The sequence below is a fragment of the Hipposideros armiger genome, unplaced genomic scaffold, assembly GCF_001890085.2.
Source record: "Hipposideros armiger isolate ML-2016 unplaced genomic scaffold, ASM189008v1 scaffold_476, whole genome shotgun sequence".
Lineage (NCBI taxonomy): Eukaryota > Metazoa > Chordata > Mammalia > Chiroptera > Hipposideridae > Hipposideros > Hipposideros armiger.
In genome coordinates, this window is record NW_017731826.1 from 906,860 (window position 1) to 928,851 (window position 21,992).

Consider the following 21,992-nt stretch of genomic DNA (forward strand, 5'->3'; position numbering starts at 1 on the left):
TCAACTGTTCCACTTCCCCTGAGTCCTCCTTTAACTTCCCTGACTTTTGGGCCAGGTGTCTGCTAAGCTCTGCAAGGAAGGGTCTTCTATTGGCTACCCACACTACCAAGGTCAGAGGCAAGGAGAACAAGGAGAACAGATGAATTTCAGCTCCAACGCCGACTTGTGAGTTCCAGCTTTTTAAAAAAAATTTTTTTTCTTACTGGGGAACAGTGTGTTTTTCCAGGATCCATTAGCTCCAAGTCAAGTAGTTGTTTCAATCTAGTTGTGGAGGGCACATCTCAGTGGCCTATGTGGGGATCGAACCAGCAACCTTGGTGTTATGAGCACTGCATTCTAACCAACTGAGCTAACCAGCCACCCCAATTCCAGCTTGTTTTTGCTGTCCCCCAGTTTATACCCATCTCTCCTTTCGCTTAACCAGCTCCCACAGTAGCCTGTCAACTCCCTGTAACAAATTATACATACACATCTCCTGGTGGCTCTGTTCCTCTTGAACCTTGGTACAGAAGGCCACTCAAAGTTTCAGTTGTACTTATACAATAAATGGGTACTTAAGGACATGGCTGAGTTTGTAGTGCCCTCCTGCTTAACTGTGAGTACAAAACACACATGGGAGAGAGAAATCACCTGTTCTGACAAGTAGTTAACTCTGCTGCCTTTCTGACCTATGGCAGCAGAGATCTTTTTTTTTTTTAAGTGGTCCAGTGTACATTTTTCTAAAATGATGTGCAAGGTCAGACAATTAAGTTTGCTAACTTATTGCAATGATGCTAACCTTTTTTTATATCAGAAGGATTATTCATTATGAATTTGTACCAACTGGACAGTTAACCAGGTTTACTATTTGGAAGTGCTGAAAAGGCTGCATGAAAAAGTTAGATGACCTGAACTTTTCTCCAACAATTTATGGCCCTTGCATCACAACAATGCACCAGCTCAAATGGCACCATTTGTGAGGGAGTTTGTCGCCAGTAAACAAATGACTATATTGGAGCACCCTCCCTACTCACCTGATGTGGTCCCCAATGACTTCTTTCTGTACCCAAAGATAAAGGAAATATTGAAAGGAAGACATTTTGATGACATTCAGGACATCAAGGGTAATATGACGGCAGATCTGATGGCCATTCCAGAAAAAGAGTTCTAAAATTGCTTTGAAGGGTGGACGAGGCTCTGGTGTCGGTGCATAGCTTTCCAAGGGGAGTACTTCGAAGGTGACCGTAGTGATATTCAGCACTAAGGTATGTAGCACTTTTTCTAGGATGAATTCGCAAACTTCATTGTCATACCTTGTATTCTGGTATTGTGAATAAATGTGCAATACATATCTACATACATTAAAAATTTCTAGAAGGTTGTCCTGAAAGTGTTAACAGTGGTTTCCTCTACTATGCCCCTCTACTAGATATTGGGAGAACCACCTGTTTCTATTATTTCAACCCTTTGTCCTTCGAAGTTTTCCAAACTTAGGGGCTTCATTGCAGCAAACTCACTTGCTTGCAGGTCATTTGGCTGCTTCCTAAACAAGTCATCTGTCTTTGTTCTTACTGCCTATTATCAATGTTAATTTTGCAGGCAACCACCAGAATCTGAGGACCACTCCCCTCATCAGAGAAAAAATTCTTACACTATCCTGAATGACCATTTTATAGGTGAGGAAAGAAAATGCTAATAAAGCCTGAGTCATCTACCTTGTTAACCTTAATGTCTATGACTCACCAGTATAGCTGTACATATATATATATATATATATATATATATATATATATACTCTTAGAAAACAACAGTGGCATAGAAAACGAATTACAGATGTCAGATAATATCACCTTTATGTGTTACTGGAATGTGTTTATTCTTGCACTTGTGAATAGACTGGCAAATCTTTTAGACATTATTGCAAACCAAATAATGAAATTCCCATGTAGATTTGACTCAGGAATATATAGAACATTGGGCAGAACCTTTCCTCACCTTACATTCCAGCTCCAGCTCCTTCTTCCCAGGGAACAAGGCAATAGTCTTCTTAGGTGGCTACATGGTTCCCTGCTTTACACATTCTAACTTCCTTCCCCAACCCTCAAAACTAGACACCTTAGTAGTTAAGAGGTTTCAGAACGCAAGAAGGTGAATAAATATGCTTTCATAAAGTATTTTATCTCCCTCGGTTTAATTACATCAATAAGAACCTGAAAGCAATTTTGGAATTGTCTATGAAAATTTAGGTTCTATTTCTGCTGCTACTCCTATCGCATGCCTGGCAGGCATCTGCCAAATGTTGTGTGGGACAAGTATGTGATCACTACTTCTCATAGTAACCTTGAGAGATGGGTAATTTTATCTGTTTTACAGGTGAGGGACTTACTTAAGGTCATCGAGGTAGGAAGTGACAGATCCTGGACTTAAACCAGTCTGTTGAACCCTTAAGTCTATGTTCTTTTATGCACTCTCTACTAGATTGCACCTGGACACAGCCAAACCTTGCTTTGTAGGATTCCTATATGTACAAATTTTACTTACATAGTTTAGTTAAGTAACTTCAGTACCCTAACAATATGGTTCAAACTTCAGTTACTATGGTATGTTAACGTTAATTGCATAAATATAAACTTGACTGCTAGCTCTTCAGGCCACAAATCGATACCTAAATAACAGATGTGCATCATGTTCAGTGAACAGTGGACTAAGTTCTCTTAAAAAGTCTGTGGGTGACCACTGCAGGACTGTTACTTAGTTTACACATCGACAGAAAAGCATGTGCTTGTGTTGCTTCTTGTCTCTCCAAATAACCATATGACATTTTACAAAAATGGATGATTGAAGGAGGGAATTGACCAACAAAGATGAAAGTGTGGCAAGTAAATGAAAAGTTCTAATTCTGGGAGTGAAATTGGAATTGAGTGCAAATGGAGTTACAGAAGAAATAGCTGACTAGGGGGAGTGTTGACACTGCTGCTGTTCAGGAGACTAGATCTGCAGCCAGAGATGCTTGTTGAAGGGGAACTCATCAACATGAGTGAGGAAAGTGTGATGAAAAGGATGAAGGTGTACTAGGGAAGTGATGCTGGCAAAAAGCTTCACATTAAAGGAGTCTTGGAGGTATTTTATGGCATTAAAAATGCAAAGGAGAAAATGGAAGGCGATCCAGATTTATAGAGAAGTATGACAATTTGCCAATGCAGAGAAATATGCTCACTCTATCATAAGTTATATCAGCGGTTCTCAACCTTTCACAGGGGTCGCCTAAGACCATCGGAAAACACATATTTTCGATGGTCTTAGGAACCGAGACACTGCTCCTCTATCCGTCTCCAGGCCCACATACAGATACACCCATATATGAGTACCTGGCAATCCCTGTGAAAGGGTCGTTCAACCCCCAAAGGGGTCACGCCCCACAGGCTGAGAACCGCTGATGAAAAGAAGAGGCAAGCATTGTTCAAACTACAATACTCTTGGTAAGTTTTTAAAAATAAAAACACTTTAATTCTCAATGTAATGTATTAAGTTATGAAATACTAAGTAAATATTAGTATTGTTTTCATTTCCCAATACAGTTATAACTCAGATTTTTTTAATGTTTTGACAAAAAATTTTAAATGTGACAAAACCATCACTTTTCCCATTGAGCATTAAAATCGCTTTTCACTGTTTCAGCTTGTATGGTCACTTTCATAGTCCCACACTACATGCAAAGGAAGGAATACACACATACACATACATAAATGTACAGAGAAGAATCAATCTGGCTTAAGTGGGAAATTATTAGCATGGTCAGTGAAATAAGGGGTCCTAGCCATGACTCTCTTCTGTCCTGGCAGGCATGACTTCTGCTAATTGGCAATCTGTAAATTACTACTGACTCAATCCTCAATGCAGTCATGAATATTGAATCTATAAACAAATTACTGAATCGGTAAATGAAATGAAAAGCAATTGGGCACTTCCTGAAAATGTAAACTACAAATGCTTTGTTTGCTGCCGGGATGTTGGCTGACTGGGAGTCACAAAGCTGGTTTTTGTTGCTCTTAACCACACAGGTCAAGAGCTCCTGTGATCATAGCTCTTGGTGCTGAATGCCCTTGGGCAGTTAGTTGCGCCCCTTAAATGCGCCTTTATGTTTATAAAATCTGAGAGAATGTCGAAAACCTCTCTTTTGCTCTGTTTTACAACGCTTAAAATATTATATGAGAGTTCTTCCTAAGGATTAATAAATGCAATTATTAATTTTAAAGCCGTTTAGTTAAAAAAGTTGCTAGCTTTCATTTATGTATCAATTCAACACTACTCGAGTCCTTCCTTCAGGCAGGGGACCATGCCAGCTGCTCTGGATACAGCAGTAACTAAGCTAAACTTGGTCCCTGCCCTTGATTACTGGTAAGCAACAAAGACATTTAACCCTTGTTAAACAAAACCAGATAATTTCCTTTAAAAACACACATGAACACCTACAGAAAAAGCATTTCTAACAATCAGCAAATAAGTATTTGCTGAACTTATTATTGAGAACTTATTTGAGTCTGTGCTTAATGGCAAAGAAGATAAAGAGAATTAAATTGTTCTGTCCTTGTGTTTAGGGACCTTACCACTATGCTAGGGATTGTTAATTTTTTAAAAATAATTTTACTGAGGTAACAGTTAATAATATTATGTAAGTTTTAGGTGTATATTGTTATATTTTGATATCTGTATACTATACTATGTGCTCACCACCAAAAGTCTAGTTTCCTTCCATTACCATATATTTGACCCCCTTTACCCAATTCGTCCCCCCTCTGGTAACCAGCATTCTGTTGTCTGTATTTGAGTTTATTTTGTTTTGTTCATTTGTTACTTTTTTTTTTAAAACTGGGGAATTGGGGGAGAGGAACAGTGTTGGGGTATTGGGGAAGGGGACCAGCCAAGTTGTTGTTCTTTAGTCTTAGTTGTGGAGAGCGCCAGTCGCCATCTGGCTGCCCATCGGCAGCTCATGGCCTCTAAGCTCAAGGTGCTGTGTTACAATCTTAGCTGCGGATGGACATAGCCACCATCCCATGCGGGAGTTGAACCAGCAGCCTTATTGTTAAGAGCGCATGCTCTATCCACTGAGCTATCTGGGTGGCAGCTCAGTTCAAGGTGCCAAGTTCAGTCTTAGTTGCGGGTGGGCATAGCCACCATCCCATGCGGGAGTCGAACCAGCAGCCTTGTTGTTAAGAGCACACACTCTATCCACTGAGCTATCTGGGTGGCAGCTCAGTTCAAGGTACTGAGTTCAGTCTTAGTTGTGGGCGGCTGTAGCCCACCATCGAACAGTGTTGTTGTTAGGAGCATGTGCTCTCACCAACTGAGTCATCCTGCCACCTGTTTGCAGCTCAGTGGCAGCTCAGCTCTGGTGCAGTGTCACTGGCCCATGTGGGAATCGAACCAGTGGCCCTGTTACTCAGAGCTCACGCTCTTAAGCTAACGCTTAACCAACTGAGCCACTCGGCTGGCCTCATTTGTTACTTTTTTGTTTTATAGTCCACATGAGTAAAATCATATGGTTTTTGTCCTTTTCAGACTTATTTCACTTAGCATAATAACATTAAGATTCATCCGTGTTGTTGCAAATGGCAATATTTCATCTTATTTATGGCTGAGTAGTATTCTATTGTAGATGTTTACCACATTCTTCTTTATCTATTCATCTGTTGGTGGACACTAGGTTGTTTCCAAATCTTGGCTATTGTAAATAATGCTGCAAGGAACATTTGGGCACATATATCTTTTGAATTTGTGTTTTCATATTCTTCAAATAAATTCCCAGAAGAGGAATTGCTGGATCATGTGGTAACTCTAGTCTTAATTTAAAAAAAATTTTTTTTTAAGATTTTTATTGGGGAATTGGGGGGATGGGAACAGCGGTGGGGAATTGGGGGGAAGGGGAACGGACAAGTTGCTGTTGTTTTGTTCTTCAGTCTAGTTGTGGAGGACGTTGCTTCACTGGCCCAAGTTGGCACCATCATTGCGCTCTTCTCTGGCGAGGCAGATCAGTCGCCGGCTTCCTGCTGGCCGCTCACGCTGGCTGCTGGCTACACACAGTAGCCCATGGCAACCCACTGCTACAGGGGCTACAGCCTATGCCGTCGCCGGTGACTCACGGCAGCCCAGCTCCAGGTTGAGCTATCGTTCAGCATCTTAGCTGTGGAGGGCAGTGTCACTGGCCTTCATATGTGGGATCCGAACCAGGGCCCTCTGGCATCCCAAGCCAGTTCTTAACCATCGCGTCACTCGGCCAGCCTTAGTCTTAATTTTTAAAGGATCCTCCATACTGTTTTTCCAGAGTGGTTGCACCAATTTACAATCCCACCAACAGTGCGTGAGGGTTTCCTTTTTTTTTTTTAAAGATCTTTATTGGGAAATTAGGGGAGGGGAACAGCACTGGGGAATCTGGGGAAGGGGAACAGACAAGTTGCTGTCCTTTGGTTCTTCAGTCTAGTTATGGAGGACGTCGCTTTACTGGCCCATGTTGGTATTATCATTGTGCTCCTCCCAGGTGAGGCAGATCGGTTGCCGGCCTCTGGATGGCTGCTCATGGTGGCTCTTGGCAGCTCACACCAGCTGCCAGCTGCTCATGCTGGCTGCTGCCCACACACAGTAGCTTATGGCAGCCCACTGCAGCAGGGGCTGCAGCCTATGCCGTCGCCTGCGACTCACGGCTTCCCAGCTCCAGGTCGAGCTGTTGTTCATCATCTTAGCTGTAGAGGGCAGTGTCACTGGCCCTCATGTGGGATCCAAACCGGGGCCCTGCTGCTCAGAGCTGGTGTCCCAAGTCAGCTGTCAACCAACGCGCCACTCAGCTGGCCCGCCTTTTCTTTTTTTTAATGGGAGCCAAGTCTAATAGGTTTAAGGTGATATTTCATTGTGGTTTTGATTTGCATTTCTCTAATAATTAGTGATGTTGAACTTTTTTTGAACATCTTTTCATATGCCTATTGGCTATCTGTACATCTTCCTTGGGAAAATGTCTATTCAAATCCTCTGTCCATTTTTTAATTGTATTGTGTTTTGTTGTTGAGTTGTATGAGTACTTTATATATTTTGGATATTAACCCCTTACTGGAAGTATCATTTGCAAATATCTTCTCCCATTTGGTTTCATTGACTTTTTGTTTTGCTGTTGGTTTCCTTTGCTGTGCAAAAGTTTTTTTGTTTGATTTAGTCCCATTTGTTTATTTTTGCTTTTGTTTCCCTTGCCTTTGGAGTCAAATTCACAAAAATACCACTGAGACCAGTGTCCAGAAGCTTAATGCCTATGTTTTCTTCTATGTCTTTTATTGTTTTAGGTCTTACATTCAAGTCTTTAATCCATTTTGAGCTAATTTTTAAGTATGGCGTAAGATAGTGGTCTATTTTCATACTTTTGCATATGGCTGTCCAGTTTTCCCAACACCATTTATTGAAGAGACTTTACTTTTTCCATTGTATATTCTTGGTTACTTAGTTGCCTGTTTACATACGGGTTTATTTCTGAGCTCTCAATTCTGTCCCATTTGTCTGTGGTCTGTGTGTCTTTCTCATGCTAGGGATTTTTATTATTTTCTGAAAGGGCATAATGTATTCTCTGGAGTCACATGTAATTATTTAAAAGGACTTTGAGAATAGAAAATTTGATTAAATCACATAGCAACAAAATACAAAGATTATTATAAAAACACAACTACAATAAATCCTTGTCTAAAATACATATTGAGCACCTGTTAGGAACCCTAAACTGTACTAAAAGCTATAAATAAAAGGCAACCACAGTTAAGCCCTACGAGGAAAGTTAAAAGCAAACCTTGATGATGTCTCATATTGCTCCTTCACCCTGAGATTTCAAATATCTGTGCTATTCACAAATCAGACAACTTTATAAAAGCTGCTTTCAAATCTTAGATGTTGGATCACAGTGATTTCAGTTTGAAATAATCCATTTGGGGTGAAACTTCATGGGGTGACAAATAGAGGAAATCTCCCTTCTCAGAAACATTACACCCACAGAGTTAAAATGGATGGCTATTAGAAGACTGCACTTCCTTCTATATACGAATGAATTCCCTAAAGGAAATTGAAGTTTATTCTGAAGTAATCAGTGTATTTACCACATGCAAGACTTAGGTAACAGGTTCTAACTCTCCAGGCAGAGTGAAGAAAGGCAGTGAGTGGCTTAGAGCAGAGACAGCCACAGGCAGCCCTTTCAGAGTGACAGTTGAAGATAGAGTTTTAGTTCCTCCTTTCTCTTAGCGTAAAGCTCCACTTGATGATAAGTGGGCCATTTAGCCATACAGGGCTGTTGAGCACTGGAAATGTGGCTAGTGTGACTAAAGACCTCACTTTTTATTTTAATTGTGCTAAAATACATAACAAAATTTACCATCTTAACCATTTTTAAGTTCGGTAGTGTTAAGTACGTTGAGTGTTATGTAACCAATCTCCATAACTTTTTTATCTTAACCTAAAAGTCTATACCTATTAAACAACAACTCGCCATTCCTGCCTCCCCACAGTCCCTGGCAACACCACTATCCTACTTTCTGGCTCTATGAATCTGACTATTTTTGATTCCTCACATAAGTGGAATCATGCTTGTCTTTTTGTGACTGGCTTATTTCACCTAGCAAATTGTCCTCAAGGTTCGTCCACATTGTAGCATGTCTCAGAATTTCCTATTTAAGGCAATAACATTCCATTGCATGTATACACATAGTTTGTTTATCCATTCATTTGCCAATGAACACGAGTTGCTTCCACCTTTTGATTATTGTAAATAATGCTATGAACATCGGTGTACAAATCTCTTTGAGACCTTGCTTTCAGTTCTTTTGAGTATATAGCTAGAAATGGAATTGCTGGATTATATGGTAATTCTTTGTAATTTTTGAGGAGTTACCATATTGTTTTCCATAGCAGCTGCACCATTTTACATTCCTACCAGCAACACACAAGAGTTCCAATTTCTCCACATCCTTGCCTTAATTTAAAAACTGATAATTCAGTTATTGGAAAAATTTTAAGTATGTTTGGGACAATGTGGATATATGAATCTATTTTTCCAACTTTAAATTTTATGAAATCTAAATATACATTAAGTGTTCCCAATAAAAATTTAGCATCTGTATTGAGATGTGCTGTATGTGGAAAATACACACCAGGTTTCAAAATTTAATACAGAAAAAAGAATATAAAATGTCTCATTGATGATTTAATATATTGATTACAAATGAAATACCTTGGATATGACACAAAATATTAAAATTAATTTTAACTTTTTTACTTTTGTAAATGTAGCTACTAGAAAAATTTTAAATTACATATGTGGCTTACATTATATTTCTATTGGACAGCAAGCACTGCTATAGAAGTGACCTTCACTCCTACCACATAATGAAATCCACCAGATTCCAGAAGACAAACTCCTCCTGGAGTCCTAATTGTTGTAAGTCAAATAAACTCTCTTAATCCTCCCCTCTGCCATTCATATTTACATCCATCATGGAAGGAGTCCCTGAATGAAAGCTTCTATCAACTGTTACTGCGAAAACATGGGCTGTCTGTTATATCTAGTTCCCTGGTGACTATCTGGTGCCCAGGTTTGGGTATCCTACTTTCTATGTTGTGTTGGTGACCATAGCCTGATGCCTTTCATTACAGAGTTGATCAACTCCTGTGCTTGGGTGAAGGCTGGGGGCTGTGAGACAATGTCACACCAAGGAAAGCTCAGGAAATGTGTTAATGTATTTGCAAAGTTTCCTTCCGTCTCCTTTGATTTGATAATGTGGCCTTGACACAACTTCGCCTCCTGTACCTTTGTGGTTCTTACCCACTTACATCTTATTTCCAATCTGAAAGCAGTCAAGAATCCTGGAATTACTTTCACCTCTGTGACGACAAAATAATGGGGCAAGACCTAGATGAGGTGTGGTCACTTTCAATGAACTGATGGCCACATGCCCAGAGGGGTTGAGGGTGTGTGGGGGGATCCAGGAAAGAACCCTGAAATGTTGGGTAGGGAGAAGCCAGAAGCTGGAATTGAGGCAGAAGAGCTGTTGGGACTATATTTCTGTTGCTCACACCAGGGACACTCAAGATGCAATAATCATCACCCCTGCCCGAGTTAACAGCAAAAATTAGCCTCCTCCCTAGAGGATAAATTGTGCATAAGTTTTTAAAAAATAAAATTATTTTGGAATAATTTAAAATCTACAGAAAAGTTGCAAAGATAGTACATGAAGGCTCTGTATACCCTTCACCATTTCTCCTATGTTTAATGTCTGATACAACCACCATAGCACGTTAAGAAACTCGTATTGGTACAACGCTCTGAAACTGCAGACTTTAGTCTGATTTTACCATTAGCATCTTACTGTTTAAAATCCAACCCACAGTCCCATATTGCATTTAGCTTACAAGTTTATTATATACAAAGTCTCCCCTATTTTACCATTCACGTTAATGTTCATTTTCTCATTAGGGGATAGGTTTTAAGGTTTTATTTGTGTGTGTGTGTGTGTGTGTGTGTGTGTGTGTGTATGGTCATGTATAGTTCAGATATAAATTCATTCATACTGGTTATGTCCACCAAAGGCATAGTTATGGTCAAGCAATGAAGGGTTATTAGTTGTTATAGTGAGGGAGATCTCACATCACAGAGGGGGGTGTTAAAGAGGGCATATTATAGCATTTGGGCTTGTTAGGAGATTTGGGGAAGGGTCCAAGGAAATGGGTTTGCTTTGGTACTGTCAGCTGGGGCAATTCTGTTATTAGTTTAATATCGTATTTTGCCATGTAAATGCACTCTTTTGGCCCAAATTTGTGAGGGAAAAACAAGGATGCGCATTATACATGGGTAGTGCTAATTCCATATCTATATAAATGTTTTAAATTATTTTATTTATGCTTATGCATTAAAAGTGTAACTCTAAAAATCAATAATGGTATCCATATGCAAAATAATACCCTAGAATACGATAATCGGTTTTGTTGAACTTATGACAAATTTGCAATGATGAAGAGCTCTTGGCCTTCTATGATGCGTAAATATCATAAATTTGTTACCAGTACATAAAATTTCTTGTACCTTGTATCTGTTCTTGTCTTTTGTAATTATTTGTTACATAAAATTTCTTGTGCCATAACATGCTAAAATTCCTTTATAATACAAAAAACAAGTACCTAAACGCAAACAAATAAAAATTTGAGTTAAAAAATTAAAATATTTTTTCCCCTGAAAGTTTGGGCCAAAAACGTGAGTGCACATTATACACGGCAGCACATTATACACTGCAAAATACAGTAATTTTTATGTAGAAAGCAGGAAGAATGGAACAGGACTAGAGTTGTCACTGGAGAAACAGTAGTTGCTCAAGTTAGCTGGGGAAAGTATGGTTATCTTTTTGTGGTTGCACAGTGTGTTTTTATCTGTTCAAGCATGATTTGTCATTTTCTTCTCTTTCCATCCCATCAGAGACCTCATCTGATGTCACTATTCCATGACGTTGCTTATGTTCATGGGGCATCCAAGTCAGCTACCACCCTTGGCTCTCAGGGCTCCTTTCCTTTTTAGTGGTGCACCCAATCATAATTAAGATGAAAAACAAAAGGAGATAGCTGATAAGTTCTGATACTGCTAGTTCCGACTGCGTACATATGCTTAACAAAAACTCCACACCAAAGGCTGGCAAGTTTAGTCTGTCTACTGTAAAAACACACCTGGCCTGGTTAACAGGAACTCAAACGATACTGAACTGGCGCGTTTCTCCAGCAGTGACCTTAGTGGTGACACTCTCTGGCCCAGCACTCAGTTCCTGAAAACCAGACCCCAGGACAAAGCCCTGCCCTCGGGAGCCAGGTGGGGCGACTTGACGGTGCGGAGGAGCAACCCAAGAACTGGGAGCACACCTGTGACCACTTCTCAAGCCCTCAGAACCGCCATTATCCGTTTTCGGTTCCCTCTTTCTTCCTAGGCAGGAAACGGCTCTCATTTTCCTCTCTCACGAGAGTCTTCAATTCAGGCGTCCTTTGGGCTCACTATTTGCGGGGGGAAGGGGAGGCGAAACTCCTACTAAGTACCTTCAGGGACTCAGGAAGGTTCAGCAGACGCTTCCCTTGCCTGAGCCACACTCACTGGAGTCCCGCCACACCGGTCCACTAACCCAGGCCCCGCCTCCGCCCGGCTGACCAATCCCCGACTCCGCTGGCGTCTGGTTTCGTATGAAAGGAGTGCGTCGCGTCCTCCTGGAAAAGATGGGGTCTCATGGGGAAAGTGACCCGCGGTCGCGCAGGCAGCCAGAAGCGGGGTTGAGGCACTGGGTCCTGGGGCTGCTGCTCCCGGGTGTTGGGGCGCAAGGCCGAGCAGGGGACGGATATGCCGAGAGCAGCTGCAGCAGCGCTTCCGGAAGCTCCGCGTGCGCACAGCGGGCGGGACTTCTTCCCTCAGGCCCCGCCCAGAGCGCGCTGCCAGGGGTTTTCGTGGGGATGGTAACTAAGCTTCAGCAGGCAGAACTGCAACTGTGGATTCTCCTGCGTTCCACCCTGCTCTGGGTTCTCAGAGCGACGACGGAGGTGCCGAGTGTGACAAGCAGGAGCGTGACTCGGAGCCTGAGGTGAGGGGCGGGACGGGTGGAAGGCCCGAGGTCCACACACGCGGGACCGACCAGGGACTGACCTGGGACTGACCTGGGACTGGGCCCCCTGGTAGTGGGAATAGCAGGCCGGAGGTTTGGGACGGGGCGTCAGGAGTTTGGAGAGGGAGCCAGGTGAGGAGTCGCAAATAGTGAGCCCAAAGGACGCCTGAATTGAAGACTCTCGTGAGAGAGGAAAATGAGAGCCGTTTCCTGCCTAGGAAGAAAGAGGGAACCGAAACGGATAATGGCGGTTCTGAGGGCTTGAGAAGTGATCACAGGTGTGCTCCAGCCCACCTCGGGGTATGGAGACCAGAGAAGGCAGCAGCGGCCGAGTCTGAAGAATCCCTTCCTTGGGGAAGGGATGGGCTGGGGGTGTCCTGGGTCGGTGGGCATTCGGGACCTGGAGGTTTGACAAATCTGCGCCAGCTTGCCACGGGCACCTTCAAGGGTTTTGAAACTTGGTGAGAAAGAGGCCCTTTTTATTTTAGTTTGACCTTTTAATTTAGTTATATTTTTTAAGGCAGTACAGTCACATATTTAAAGACTCACAAACTTGCTCAAAGCTTTATTACTCAAAAAACTCTTTTCTCTCCATTTACTGCTTCCTCAGGAAACATTTTCAAACCTTTGAACTTTTCTTCTCCAGAAGTTTTATTTTTTCTCTTGTATCTGCATTTCTTCTCTGTACTCTTTCTTCACCAGCGTCACTAAATTTGGTCTGAAATATTTCTTCATTGATTTTCTTTGCGTCCTAGTCACACTTCGCTGCTGCATGTGTGTAGTCAGTCATTTGTTTTTCTTTCCCTTTTTCTAGTCATATCCTTGAGTACAGGCGTGATCAAAAAATACCATGAATGCTGCTGCCAATTGCCATCCAACAGAAAGGCAGGGATCTTCAAAAAGAACCTTAGTAACTGTGACAAGTTTCAACTTGTTTGATGTGGTTAGTAGGGTGTGAGCTATGGTTGAGGGGTGTGTTTTAAAGTGTGCCATAAATCATGGATCATGAACAACGCATTAACATGAAATTTTGTTTCAAACTGCAAAAAGTGCTGAAGAAACACACGAAATGTTAAAATTAGTTTATGGTGATGCTGCAGTGACCATGAAGACGGTTTACAAATGGTTTGAGCAATTTCGTAATGGTTGTGAATCAATTAAAGATGAGAGATCGGGATGTCCTTCTACATCAAAAACCCAAGAGAATGTTGAAAGAGGAAGTGAAATGATTTGATCAAACAGATAGTTGACTATTAGAGAAGTTTCTGAGGATCAGAACATCTCTTATGGTTCTGTTCAAAGCATTTTAACAACAGATTTGAACATGTGGCCAGTAGGTGGGAAATTTGTTCCATAAAGTTTGACTGTGAAACAAAAGCAATAGCATTTGTCAGTTTCATTGGAGTTGTATGATGGTGCTACTTCAGATTCCAGCTTTTTAAGACATGTCATGACAGGAGATGAAACTTGGGTCTATGGTTATGATCCTGAGACCAAGTTTCAGAGTTCTCAATGGAAATCACCCAGTTCTCCTCATGTGAAAAAAACGCGTCCATCAAGATCTAACATCAAGGTGATGTTAATTGTGTTTTTTTTACCTCGATTGAATTGTGCAAGCTGTTTGTACCCAGGAACACTATGGTGAACTCTGAATATGATAAGGGCTTATTAGAAGCATTTAAGAATTGATGTACATAGAAAATGGCCTGAGAAATGGGCAAACGGTTTCATCCTCATCATGATAACACTCTTGTGTCACACATTGTTTCTGGTATGGCAGTTTCTGTCAAATGAAAACATTATGGTGTGTCCTCATCCTCCTTATTCACCAGATCTGGTACTGCGCAACTTCTGGCTCTTTCCCAAAGTCAAAATGACCATGAAAGGTAAGTGCAACTAAAGACACTCACAAAAGAGGACTTCCAGAACTGCTTTAGAAGGTGGCAAGTACGATGGGATAAGTGTGTTTGAAGTGAGGGGGAGTATTTTGAGGGGGATTAATGGCAATGTGTCTTTTACTGTAATAATTTTTAAAAATTTTAAACATTCATAGTTTTTTATCACACCTCGTAGATTTTGCACTAGTTCTTTTTTGACAGCTCATCTTAGAATGAGACTGAATTTAGCAGGTGCTGGGAGTGGGTCCAGGGCTGTGTCTCAGGCTCTCATATGTTTTATTTATGAACAAGATTTTGGGAGAATATTTGAGCTCTTGCTCTTTTGTATATGTCAGTTTGGCTCAAATAAACATATAAAAAAGATTTTTGTATGTAATTTTCTCCCAGTTTTAAAAATAGGAAATATGACATATAAGAGATATATTGTAAAAAATACCTCAAAGGTGTAAAGAATACTACTCAACCTAAGATCTGTGTATCTACCACTAATCTTAAATAGAACTCCCTCTACCCTTATCTTATGACCCTGTAAAATCCAAATCACAGCACACCCTCCTCTACCACTGTCTTGAATTTTATGCTTGTCAATTACTTGCTTTTTATAATTTGACTAAAATTGCATCCCAGAAAAAAATGTATTGAATAGTTTTGCATGTCCTTGGATTCTATATATAAGGTGTTTTCATACTCTTATGTTTTCTTCAGTGCCTTTCTTTTGTTAATCAACCTTGTCTATTATCTTCACAGGATGATTCCAAGACCGAGCATAAAGCCATAGTATTTCGCACTGTTTTATAGTATTTAATAAGTTTAATAAGCAGGCAACAACTTATTTTTCCACTGTTCTGTTAAAGGATGTATAGGTTGTTTCTAGCTTGGGATATTATAAACAGTGGTGCTTTGAATCAATACATATTTTCTGTGGCACATGTACCAGACTTTAGGCTCTATACCTATGATGGAATCCCCAGGTCGTAGGATTTGTCCACATTCAACTTCCACATAAGGACACTTTTCCAAACAGGTATACAAGCTCACCTCCTTTACCCTAGTGGGACTGCTAGATTATATAGTAAGTAAATATTTAACTTTATGTTTTGCATTCCATTAGCAATGTGTAAGAGTTCCAGTTGCTTTCAATCTTCCCTAGCACTTGATATCATCAATTTAGAAAATTTAAAATATTTGTTTTAGTAATTCCATAGGGGTATATGGTTATATTTTTTCATGGCTTTAATTTGCATTTCACTAATTGCTAATATTGATTATCTTTCATGAGCTTATTTGTCATCCTATATCCCTTTATAAAGTATCTATCTGGGTCAAGTGTTTTGCCCACTTTTTAAAATTGGCTTGTTTCTTTCCATTTCTTTTCTTTTTTTTTTTAGCTGAGCCATCCTGCCACCTGTTGGCAGCTCAGCAGCAGCTCAGCTCAGGCTGTGAATTGAACGGGTGACCTTGTTGTCTTGAACCAACTCTTAACCAACTGAGCCATTTCATTTTCACAGTTTTTATACTTTCTAAAACAAGTGCAGATACATGATTTGCAAAATTTTCTTCCAGTTTGTAGCTTATTTTAACAGTATTGCAGAGTAAAAATTTTTAATTTTGATGAAGTGAAATTTGTCAACTTTTTATTTTATGGATCTTGCCTTTGGTGTTATATCTAAGAGCTCTGCACAACACTAGGTCTTGAAGACTTTCACCTATATTTTCTTTTAAAAGTTTTATCTTACAATTTGACATTTTATATACAGGTATAGGATTTACTGTGAGGTTTGTTTTTGTTTTTGAATGAACTGTGAGATTTAGGTCAAGGTTCTCTTTTTTTGCATATGGATATAATTTTGTTGAAAATACTACTTTCTCCACTGAATTGGTTTTGCTTCATTGAAAAAATCAGATGGCCATTTTTGTGTGGGTCTAGATCTTGACTCTGTGCTCTGTTCCATTCATTTATATGTATATCCTTTTATCAGTACTCCACTGTCTTCATTGTAACTTTATGATAATACCTAAAATTGGGTAGTATGAGTCCAACTTTATTTGCCATTTTCAAAATTGTTTGGCTATTCTAGTCCCTTTGCCTTTCTATATAAATTTTAGAATAAGTTTGTCTATATCTATAAAAAATGTTGCTGAGTTTTTAATAGGAAATGTGTTAAATCTATACAGTATATAATTTTGGGAAGAATTGGCATCTTTACTATGTTGAGTCTTCCAATCTGTGAACACAGAATGTCTGTCCATTTACTCAGATTTTCTTGAATTTCTTTTATAATCATTTTGCAGGGTTTTTTTTTTCATTTTGCAGTTTTTAGCCTACGAGTTTTGCATGTTTTGTTATATACCTGAATTTTTTTGATCTATCGTTAGATTTCCACATACTTTATTGTTATTATATAGAAATACAGTTGAGTTTTATATGTTGTTGATCTTGTAGTCTATGACTGCTTAAATTATTCTAGGAATTTTGGGGGTATGTTTCTTGGGATTTTCTAAGTATTCCATCATGCCATCTGCAAAAGGGGTAGTTTTACTTCTTCTCTTCTAATTTGTATGCTTTTAATTTGCTTTTCTTGCAGTATTTCACTGAATAGGACTAAATCATGACATTGCATTAGAGTGGTGAAGTGGACATCCTTGCCTTGTTCCTAATCTTGGGAAGAAGCATGCAGTTTTTCACCATTAAGTGTGGTTTGTAGATGCTCTTCATTGATTTGAGGTGGTTCCCCACTATTTCTAACTTGCTGAGAGTTTAGCTGCACTTAGTGGGAAGGATATGACCTAGTATGTACTCTTGTCTTGTCCTAAACTGGAAGCTTTGCCTTAACTTTTGAAAGTTACTTTTGCTATCTCTAGAATTAGAGTTTGACAGTTTCTTCTTATTTATTTATTTATTTATTTATTCATTTATTTATTTATTTTTTTTTGAAGATTTTATTGGGGAATTGGGGAAGGGAAACAGACAAGTTGCTGTCGTTTTGTTCTTCAGTCTAGTTGTGGAGGATGTTGCTTCACTGGCCCAAGTTGGCACCACCATTGCGCTCTTCCCAGGCGAGGCACATCAGTCACCGGCTTCTGGACGGCCGCTCACTGCGGCTGCTGGCCACTCACGCTGGCTGCTGGCTACATACGGTAGCCCATGGCAACCACTGCCACAGGGGCTGCAGCCTACGCCGTCGCCGGCGACTCATGGCAGCCCAGCTCCAGGTTGAGCTGTTGTTCAGCATCTTAGCTGTGGAGGGCAGTGTCACTGGCTCTCATATGTGGGATCCGAACCGGGGCCCTCTGGCGTCCCAAGCCAGTTCTTAACCATCGCGCCACTCGGCTGGCCCTGACAGTTTTTTCTTTCAGTACTTTACTCTAATGTCTTCTCACTTCTGTTGTTTCCAGTGTAAAATCTGATGTCATCTTGATATATGTTCTTTATTTAACTTATCTGTTTTTCTGTCTGATTTAAGATTTTTTATTTTTTAATCACTTGTTTTGAGCAGTTTGATTATGTTTTCCTTGGTGTAGTTTTCTAAATGTTTCTTTTGTTTAGGGTTCATTGAGCTTGGAAATGCAGGTTTCAGTGTGTTTTTTTTTGTTGTTGTTTTTTTTTTTTTAATGTGTAAAGTTTTAGACCATCATTCTTCAAATATTTTTGCTGTTTTCCTCACTCCCCTCAGCCCCAGTTGTCTATATGCTAGTCTGCTTGGAGCCATCATACAGCTCACAGATGTTCTTTTCATTCTGGGGGGATATTTTTTTGGAGAAACGAACTTGACTGCCTTCAAGTTCAGTAATCTTTTCTTCTGCAGTGTCTGATCTGCTCTTTGTCCCACCAAGATTATTTTTCATCTCGGACATTATAATTTTGTTTGTAGAAGTTTAACTTTGGCCTTTACATCTTTTATGCCTGTACTTTTTGAACACACAGTACAGTTACAGTAATTGTGTTTATGTCCTTTTCTGTTAATCTAACACCTGTGTGGGCTGGGTGAGTGGTGCGTTGGTTAAGACTGAGCAGCAGGGCCCCGGTTCGGATCCCATATGAGGGCCAGTGACACTGCCCTCTACAGCTAAGGTAGTGAAAAACAGCACGACCTGGAGCTGGGCTGCCGAGAGTCGCCGGTGATGGCGTGGGCTGCAGCCCCTACTGCAGTGGGCTGCCATAAGCTACCGTGTGTGGCCGGCAGCATTTGTGAGCAGCCGGAAGCTGGCGTGAGATGCCAAGAGCTGCCGAGAGCAGCCGTCCAGAGGCCGGTGACCGATATGCCTCACCCAGGAAGAGCACAATGATAATACCAACGTGGGCCAGTGAAGCAATGTCTAGACTGAAGAACAAAAGGACAGCAACTTCTCTGTTCCCCTTCTCCCGACTCCCCAGCACTGTTCCCCTCCCCTAAATCCCCAATAAAATCTTAAAAAAAAAATCTAACACCTGTGTCAGTTCTGGATCAGTTTCAATTAATTGAGTATTCTTTTCATTATAGGTCATGTTTTCTTCATGCTTGGTAATTTTTTACTGGATGTCAGGCATTGTGATTTTACTTTTGTGGATGTTGGATATTTTGTGTTCCTATAAATCTTCTTGAGCTTTATTCTGAGTAATAATTAAGTTACTTAAAAATAGTTTGATCCTTTTTAGTCTTCATCATTTTTTTAGGATTTGTTAGGCAGGTCCAGGGCAGTTTTCAGTCTAGGGTTAATTATTCCCCGCTACTGAGGCAGGATCTTTCTGAATACTCTACCAAATGGGCCATGAATTATGAAAATTTTTAGTCTGCCTGCTTAGAACAGGCACTATTCCAGGAACAGGCCCTCAGTGAGCACTGGGCACCTTTACCTCTTAATGCTTTTGGATGGTTCTTTCCCAGCACCTGCGTAATTCCTTATCTATACTCTGCTGAGTGCTTAAGGAGGACCCCTCTGTAGATCTCTGGGTTTTTCGCTCCCTGTAGCTCCCTCTTTTCTGATACTCTGTTCTATGAATTCTAGCTGCCTTGTTCTGCCCAGACTCTCAAATCTGTCTCTTCAACTGTGGGAGTCTGCCAGGCTCTGCCTCAGGTTTTTCTTCCTGCAACACAGTCCAAAACTTCTCGAGGCGGAAAGCTGCCGCAGTTGTAGGGTTCATTTAATTTGTTCCCTGTCTTTCCTTTGTTGCCTGATGTCCAGTGTCACTGAAACATATTTTGTTAATTTTTTGGATTGTTTCAGATAGGAAGGTTAATTTGGTCCCTGTTACTCACTCGGATCTTGCTTAGGAGTGGAAGTCCTCCATATTTTGTTTTTATTTTTACTCAAGTCTTTTTAGGCTTATTTTTTTAATGTGGACTAGAGCACAGAGTGGTGAGTACATTTTTTTCTTAGTTTTATAACACACTATGGTCCATTTTGTTATACACCATTTATGTATTTATTCCCTTTAATCCACATTTCCTATTTCCATTCTCTGATCTCATTGGCAACAATTCTAGTTTGAATTATGTATATCCTTTTATTATATGTGAACTTGTAAAATGTATAATTTGTTTTTTGAGAAATTTATTTGCAGTGCACATAACTAATGTTCTGCAGATGAATTTGTTCATTTGTCCTCCAGCAGTGTTTTCACATCATGTTGCTATGTGATAGTTATCTATTAAACTTCTGCTTTCTGCTTGTTCATCTACCATTTACTGTTCCTGCCCACATTTCACTTGAAAACAGGATTGCTAGGTCATAGTTTATGCATGTATATATCCTGCCTCTTCCTATTCAGTACATGTGAAATTATAATCTTAATTCTAGAATTTTAGTTAGAAAATTTATAGTAATTTAGACTTAGCAATTTATTGTAAACTTTTCTGCTTATCACTATTGTTTATTTGTATCATGTTTTCTTTTTAGAATCAGTTTTTTATTTTGATAGACTCCATACTCTAATAATTCTTAAAAATAGTATTTATGGATTGAAATAAATCTGCATTTAGGCATTACTTGATTGCTTTTTTTTTCTAATTAAGAATTTTAGGGTCAAAATTACACTCCCTTAGCACGCAGAAGCCATTGCTCCTTTGTATTCCTATAAGCATTATTGCTGATGTGATTCTGGTTCTTTTCTAGAGCTGTCCAAAATTTTTATTTTCCACCTGTGGTTTAGAAAATTCTGATAGGTTTTTTATTTATTTTAATGTTAACCTAAATCTGTTTTAAGGATAAAGCAGGTGGTTGCTTATAACCACAAGGCATTAAGAACAATTATTCTATTGGTTCTGTTAATTATAACAATTATTAAAGCCATAGATAGCGGGTTAAAAATGATAAGGTTTGAACATCAGGTGAAATTCAGCTTACATTATTAGTCATACTCTGTGTAAATGTATCTCCTACCACAAACAAGTAAACCAGTATTATTGGCTAATTGTAAGAGTTTTTATTATAATTAATAATTATAACTAAGAATATTACAGAGGAGTTCCTTATCAAATTACCAAATTTTATCAGACATTATAAGGCACCCTTGCCTTAACTTGAAAATTATTTATATTTCCAGTATGTATGTTCAAGTCATGTGAATGATATATATCCTGTTTTAGTCATATAGTAATACATATAAGCTATGGATTCATATTTTTCTCCAGTTTGGAATATTACTTACTATTCTTAGAGTATTACCCCCAAATTATTCTCTTCTCTTTTTCTAGAACATTCAGTAGTTGACTATTATCATTTATAGCCCAGCCCCTTTTAACTAAAGATCACACTCTTTTCTTTTGCACTACATTTGAGTTCATTGACTGGATCTTCCAGCTTACCATTTCACTCTATCAGTATTCCTCCGTTCTGCTACTTCCTTAATATTGTGAGCATTTTTGTTTTTACATTTTGACACTTTTTTTTTTAAGATTTTGGGGAATTGGGGGAGGGGAGCAGCATTGGGGAATCGGGAAGAGGAACAGACAAGTTGCTGTCCTTTTGTCCTTCAGTCTAGTTTTGGAGGACATTGCTTCACTGGCCCATGTTGATATTATCATTGCGCTCTTCCCGGGTGAGGCAGATCGGTCACAGGCCACTAGACGGCCGCTCACAGCGGCTCTTGGCAGCTCACACCGGCTGCCAGCTGCTCATGCTGACTGCTGGCCACTCACAGTAGCTTATGGCAGCTCACTGCAGCAGGGGCTGCAGCCTACGCCGTCGCCGGCGACTCATGGCAGCCCAGCTCCAGGTTGAGCTGTTGTTCACCATCTTAGCTGTAGAGGGCAGCGTCACTTGCCCTCATATGTGGGATCCGAACCGGGGGCCTGCTGCTCAGAGCTGGCATCCCAAACCAGCTCTTAACCAGTGCGCCACTCGGCCGACCCTTGACACCATTTTTTTTTTTTTTAAGATTTTTATTGGGTAATTGGGATGGGAACAGTGCTGGGGAATTAGGGGAAGGGGAACAGACAAGTTGCTGTCGTTTTGTTCTTCAATCTAGTTGTGGAGGACGCTGCTTCACTGG

General features: G+C 40.0%; 1 protein-coding gene across 3 annotated transcripts in view; it reads left to right on the forward strand.

The window, feature by feature from the left end:
* The first annotated feature begins 11,257 nt into the window (after positions 1-11,257).
* Positions 11,258-21,992, forward strand: part of LOC109395542 (uncharacterized) — a 32,333-nt gene continuing 21,598 nt past the window's right edge. The window contains exons 1-2 of one of the 3 annotated variants that reach the window (XM_019666594.1): positions 11,258-12,602; positions 13,438-13,533. In XM_019666594.1, coding sequence (XP_019522139.1) covers positions 12,211-12,602; positions 13,438-13,477 — 432 coding nt within the window. In that variant the 5' untranslated portion in view covers positions 11,258-12,210 and the 3' untranslated portion in view covers positions 13,478-13,533. Of the gene's footprint in view, positions 12,603-13,437; positions 13,534-21,992 lie in introns of those variants that run through there. The other 2 variants (XM_019666595.1, XM_019666593.1) reach the window with 2 other exon arrangements.